At 42.8% G+C, this 6,341-nt stretch overlaps 1 protein-coding gene across 2 annotated transcripts in view; it reads left to right on the top strand.

Annotated features, from left to right (window-relative positions):
* The window catches only part of SNAPC3 (small nuclear RNA activating complex polypeptide 3), a 28,253-nt gene extending 24,914 nt beyond the window's left edge, over nucleotides 1-3,339 (top strand). For both annotated transcript variants that reach the window (XM_090038736.1, XM_090038737.1), the window contains exon 9: nucleotides 2,369-3,339. In XM_090038736.1, coding sequence (XP_089894862.1) covers nucleotides 2,369-2,516 — 148 coding nt within the window. In that variant the 3' untranslated portion in view covers nucleotides 2,517-3,339. The remainder of the gene's footprint in view (nucleotides 1-2,368) is intronic.
* The last annotated feature ends 3,002 nt before the right edge of the window (nucleotides 3,340-6,341 follow it).

Below are 6,341 nucleotides of genomic sequence, written 5' to 3' on the forward strand. Positions count from 1 at the left end.
AGTTGAGCTCCCTGGATGCCATTTTGAAAATAGGGCTTATAATCATGTGAGATGCCCCTGGGTGATCCAGGAGTTTGTGAAGACAGGGTGCAGGAGCAGCAATGGGCACTGCAGGGGGAACTGCAATGCAGCTCCCAGTTCCCCCTGCTCCCAGACAGGCAGACCATATTACAAGAGCAGCAGCAACTCATTTACTTATAAGCCCCAAATCAGTTAAGAATCCCATCCATCATCCCTGCATACTTGGCACCCTGTCCCTTCCCCTCTACCCTCAGCTGCACGTCCCCATCCCTTCCATTCACCCCCTCCCAAACCCACTACTGATGCTGTCCCAGGCTGATTGGGAATGGCTCCAGAGAAGTTTCTGAGCCCCTGGGCTGAGGCAGTAGTGGAGGCAGTGGATGGGATTCTCCTTTCTGCCTGATTTTCCACCCCCCCCACCCCAGGTGTTCCCTTGCCAACTCACTCAGGGCAGGGGAACCCATCCACTGCTGCTGTGCCAAACCCATCTGCTACTGCTGTGCCAGTGTACCGTACTGAGCCTGGCTGTAGTGGCTCTGTAGCCCTTCCATACACAACCCTTTCAAATCACAGCTCTCCAATTCATTCCAGCAGGCAGGTTCTCCAGAGGCCATGCAGCTGGGCTCGGCAGAGGATGGCAGTGAGAAGTTTGCTGGTGTTTTGCTCCTGGGCTGGCAGGGAACACACGGGGTCCTAGGCAGATAGGAGGAATCCTCCTGCTGCCACTGTTGCTGCTGCTGTTTCCAGATGAAGCAGGCAGGAGAGCTCTGGAGTTCCCCATGTCAGCTGGAGACTGTGATCAGCAGCAGTGGTGGGGTGCCTGTGTTGCTGAGGACTGAGGGGAAGGGAGAAGGTGCCAAGAATGGGGTGGGTGGTATTTTTACCTGATTTGGGACTTCAAAAAATCCCTGTTGCTGCTCCTGGCACAATCCAAAAATATACCACTGCACTCCCTGGATCTACTATTAGAGATGCCTGAGCATAAGTGTGGAGCTAAAGAATCTATGTAGGGAGAAGAAAGGATGGGGAAAGCAGTGTCAAAGGTGATAGTCTCCAGTGACATTAAGTTTAAATCCAGGACTAGCACTTAGGTGGGAGATGTTGATTGAGTGCATATTGTGTATGTTCTGTTCTATGCTGAAATAGCAGTGTCTGTAGTCACTAGGGGACTTTATCTGTTGGGGCATTTAAAGACTATCGTAAAGAAAATTATTAGTCGGCTACCTCCACTTTACTCTGACGGTGCCAGTGGTGTCAACTTCTCCTGTAACTAATACCCTCCTTTTGGTAATCTTCTGTTTTGCCTGACTCATTTCAGCCTATGATTTAAAAGAAAGCGGGGGGAGGGTGGGGAGGGTGTGTGTGTGTGTGTGTGTGTGTGTGTGTGTTCCTGAGTTGAAACAAATTCAGAAGTGATCAGTCAGTAATTAACATTGTTGCAAACTCTGCTTTTTAATTAACGAATAATAATGAAAACTTACTAATGCCTCTGTGTAATAGTAAGACAGCTTAGAACCTACTAAATCTTCATGCTAATAATACTGGGGGAAAGCCATCAACTCTTTAAGAGCAACATTAAATACCAGTGCCTGTGATCAGACTGTTTTTCATGTAATTGTATCTCCCTGCTCAGTTATTTGCCAGGTTTCTGAATGAATTTGGTGGTTGCTCAGGCTGTTCAGATCACTCAGGAATCTGTTTTCTGTCTAAAGCAGTGGTTCTCAACTGCGGGGGGGGGGAAGCTATTGGGTGTTGCTGTCTCAGCCTGACTATGCATGAGGCACATGGGGCACTTTTACCTGACAGCAGTGGTGGCAGGGCCCCAGTTGAGAACTATTAAGCTAAGGTGAAGCAGTATAACAGTGGTTTTCACCTGGGGTGACAGTAAATTTTAAAAAGTTATGGAGGGGTGCCCTAAATCTAAAAAGTTTGAGAACCACTTGTTTAAGTCATAGGGTGGAGAATAGGGGAACATGGAGCTTTAACTGTTGTTCCTTAAGTTGTTTGGCAGGAAGCAGGAGTTTCATATTATAATCTGAATAATCAGAGTTGTGCTAATAGCAGGATAGACCCAAGAAATCCCTACTACATGTTGCTGCAGAGTGTAGCTGGTGAGTGGGTGTTTGGGAAACCTGTCTTTGGAGAAGAGCTTTGCCTCTAGGAGTGGCATGAATATGACGGCAGTGATAATTAAATTGGCCAGTTGATTACTGTGTATTTTATATATCCCTGTATTTATAGGTATTAAATGCAATCTGTCTAAGAATAGGTTTTTCTTGGGTGTGTTTCCTATACCTGCTAGATATGAAACCAGTAATATGAAACACCTGTACTTTGAAACCTACAGATGGGTGACCAATGAGGACAGTCTTGCTCCAGAGGACCCCTGCTTCTTCTGTGATGTTTGTTTCCGAATGCTCCATTATGATGCAGAAGGCAACAAACTGGGAGAGTTCCTTGCTTACCCTTATGTTGATCCTGGGACTTTCAACTAAAGCTGGCCTTCACCAGGATGAATTCGGTGATCTGGATCCGTGGATCTACTGCTATGGCTGTTTGGTTGTTACAATCAGCAGTCCTTCCGATGCTGCTCAGCTTGTGTCTTGGTGGGGTAATTTTTGAAAAGGAGAGTTTGATTTCAGAGGAAGGGCCAGTGTGGAAGGAACTTCCTCAGCCATGCATCTTCTTTTAATTTTAAAAGTATTATGTCTTCAAGTTAAAAAAATTAGCAGTGCCTGTGGTGTATTTGTTTGGGGATGAGAAACTTTTAGGCATAAAGGCCAACACTTTCAAATCTGGGTATCTAAAGCTGAGGTACTGAGAAAAAGAACTTGTAAGAGGCTGAACCTTTTTCTGTGGCTCCCATGAATGTCAAACAGACTTTTTTTTTTTTCCAGATGAGTGCCTAATACATCGTCTTGCAAATACATTTTTTTGAAAGCATCCCGATTTTGAAAATTTTGGCCATAGTGTTTTTTGCCCAAGAGCTGATGGTGGGTACCCAGATCACTTGAAGGGGAGTATGTGTTAAGAAACTAGAGAGAACGAACGGTTATTCATTTTTTGATGTTTTCTTCAAGCGGGTTATTTGTCATTTGCCATACATTGTCCTTTCAGTTTTCCCTCTGTAAGGGAAGAGGTGTTTGTGAACTGTACAGTTACGCAAGGGACTGATCTGTGGTCTGTGTTTCAAATGTGGTTAATTGTATGTGTAGGGCATAAATGATTTAAAGTTAATGTGTTGCAAGTATTTTTAAATGGTGCTTGAATTCTCTTTTATGAAGCACTGTGGAATTATTAAAAGTGACCTCTCTAGTATTTACTCTGTTTGTGCAATATTAATAGAAGTTAATTCTGTGTACCGATATTAACAGAAGTTAATCCTGTTCACCAGTACAGGCTGGGGGCTGACTGGCTGGGCAGCAGTTCTGCAGAAAAGGACCTGGGAGTTACAGGGGACAATAAGCTGAATATGAGCCTAATTGGTAGGTGTGTTGCCAGTAGGTCCAGGGAAGTGATTCTTCCCTCTCTATTCAGCGCTAGTCAGGCCACATCTGGAGTATTGTGTTCAGTTTTGGGCCCTCCACTACAGAAAGGATGTGAACCAATTGGAGAGAGTCCAGCAGAGAGCAATAAAAATGGTGCTGGGGGACATGACTTAATGAGAAAAGACTGAGGGAACTGGGCTTATTTAGTCTAGAGAAGAAGAAACTGAGAGGGAACTTAATAGCAACCTTCAACTGCCTGAAGGGAAGTTTGAAAGAGGATGGAGCTAAACTGTTCTCAGTGGTGGTGGATGACAGAATAAGGAGCAACCATCTCAAGTTGCAGCAAGGGAAGTTAGATGTTAGGAAGAATTTTCTCACTAAGAAGGTGGTGAAGCCCTGGAACAGGTTACCCAGAGAGGTGGTAGAAGCTCCATCCTTGGAGGTTTTCAGAACCCAGCTAGACAAAGCTTTGGCTGGGATGATCTAGTTGGGGATGATCCTCCTTTGAGCAGGTGGTTGGACTAGATGACCTCCTGAGATCACTTTCAGCCTTTATTTTCTATGAGTCTGAGTGATAGTACCTCTGCTTGCCAAGATGTTTTGCATCCTCCCAGTAGCTTAGAACTAGTGTCTTGTTTTTTAACTGATCTAGAATTCTGGGGAATTTACCAAAGCAGAGCTTGGCTGGTTAGTAGTAGTGATACCATGAGCTGCTTTTCTCATGTAAATTTGAAAGAAAACCCATTGTCTTTCAAAAAGTTAGTTTGTTAGGGGCCCTGTGGCACACAGTGCTGTGGTATTTGCCTTGCAGGGTGTAATAAATGAGTAGATGGTTCTTTGTCCCAGGAAGAAAGATGTGAGGTTTTGTTTTGCTTTTTCAAAATCTTGTCACCTCTGTTGTATGTCCTCCCTTTGAAGACTGAATCGGAGGAAATGCTGTTGGCACTCAGACTGAAAGGCAGTGAGTTTCATGGTATGATATTTTTTTACACCCCTCAGGAGTTTTTTTTGGAGCATTCAAGCAGTGATCCATTTAACACAAACAAGTCTTATCTTAAATTAGAATTTAGGTATTAGAAAGGAAATGCCAGTCACAGACAGCAAACCTAAAGAAAAGAGGCCCCAGTTGCTAATGGGGAATTGATTCAGTGTTCCAGCACAGATACCCTTTTAAAGCTTTTCAGTTGTAGGAGTATAGGTGTAAACATGGCTGGTATCTAGAAATTAAATCCAGAAGGCAAAAGATAAAGGCAGGGATGTATGTGGTAGCCGTGATGGTCTGAGACAAAAACAAAATTAAAAAATCTACAACTCTTGGTTCCTAAAATGATACCTTTTTATTAGACCAACTGAGAAATTGTAAAAAAAATACCTTTTTCTGCAAGCTTTCGGGTTCATGTGCCCTTCATCAGGCTCATATGGTTCATCAAGGTGTAAGTAGAGCACTTAAAGTATTTGTGCCATAGAGAACAGCAGGTAGATCTACAGCTTATGTACTCTAGGAAAGCATTTCTAAAAATCTCCCTTAGAATGATTCTTACTGCAATGCCAAATGTTTTCCTGATTATTTGTTAGAATACTCTTCGTTACCTTCACCAACCCCCTTTTCTTTGGCGCACTCCTCCTGACATACTTGCTTTACAATCCTCTTCTGTACTGCAGCTGTGATCAAGACAGCTGGTATCACTTTTGAGCCTACTGCTTGTTTGTGTGATAGCTTATCATGCTGAATACTAAGAGGATAATCAGTATGGTTGTCTACTAGCAGGAACAGAAGAGCTCTGAGATGTGGAGAAGGATACTGTCAAACTTGTATAGTTTAAAACAGCCTTATTAGGGCCATACTTGCATGTATTTGATGATGCCAAAAGGTAAAACCTAGAACTCTGTGTGAGAGAATTGAATCTATCCATGCAAATTTCTGTTGGAGAGATGAAGAGTTGGTGTCCTCTGGCCCCATTGCATGCCAAGGAACGTGACTCAGATGCTACACACAGCAAAAAAACCAAAACAAAACTACAATTTAACTTCTTAAGTCCCAAGAGCTGTCACAGTGTGTCTGGGTCTAGTTTTGGTTTAGTGTTTTTTTTCTGAATGAGTCCTTGGAGTCAAATCAGCATTAGATCCAGCTGTCCACTCATAATTAAGTGTCTATGACACCAGCTGTGTACTTGTGTTTTGGCTACTTGTTAAATGCTCTTGGCATTTAAATGGTCACAGCTTCAGTGTCTTTTTAATGCCTCACAATGATCAATGAGCAAAGAGCACCTTCTTATACTCCCTGCCTGATTTTTTTTTTTTTTTTTTTTTTTTTTTTTTTCTTCTTCCTTGAGAGCAACAGAGTAATGCTGGAATGAAATGAAGCTAACTTAGTATTTGGAGCCAGTAATTATTTAATCGGGCAGTTATAAGAAAAACTAGAATGAAAAATGCAAGTGTGGAGGTCTAGAAAAAATTGAATTTAAGGCACCTGCTTTTGGACACACAGAAGCTTACCTTGTTTCAGCCCTTCAGTTCCTGCTAGGAAGTGTAGTTGGTATTTAAAATGGTAGGTGAGAGTAGATATAGGGACTACTAGAAAGTGTATAGAGTGACCTTACCTTTCATCTATTACAACAGTTTTTTCCTTTAGGGGAAAGCAGATTTGATGCTTGACATAACTCCTAACCTGAGCCTTTGAAAGCACTTCACTTCAAAGAATTTGATTAACTAAGTCTTCATCCCCATCCTGCTGCATAAATGACACCACTTGGAGAAGCACATGATAGGAATCCAAGATAGAGAAGCAAAATCCAGCAGCATTACAGTAGGCTTAGCATCCCCTCATTAATA

The sequence above is a fragment of the Crocodylus siamensis genome, chromosome 3 (genome assembly GCF_052110815.1).
Source record: "Crocodylus siamensis isolate JL-2025a chromosome 3, ASM5211081v1, whole genome shotgun sequence".
NCBI classification, from domain to species: Eukaryota; Metazoa; Chordata; order Crocodylia; family Crocodylidae; genus Crocodylus; species Crocodylus siamensis.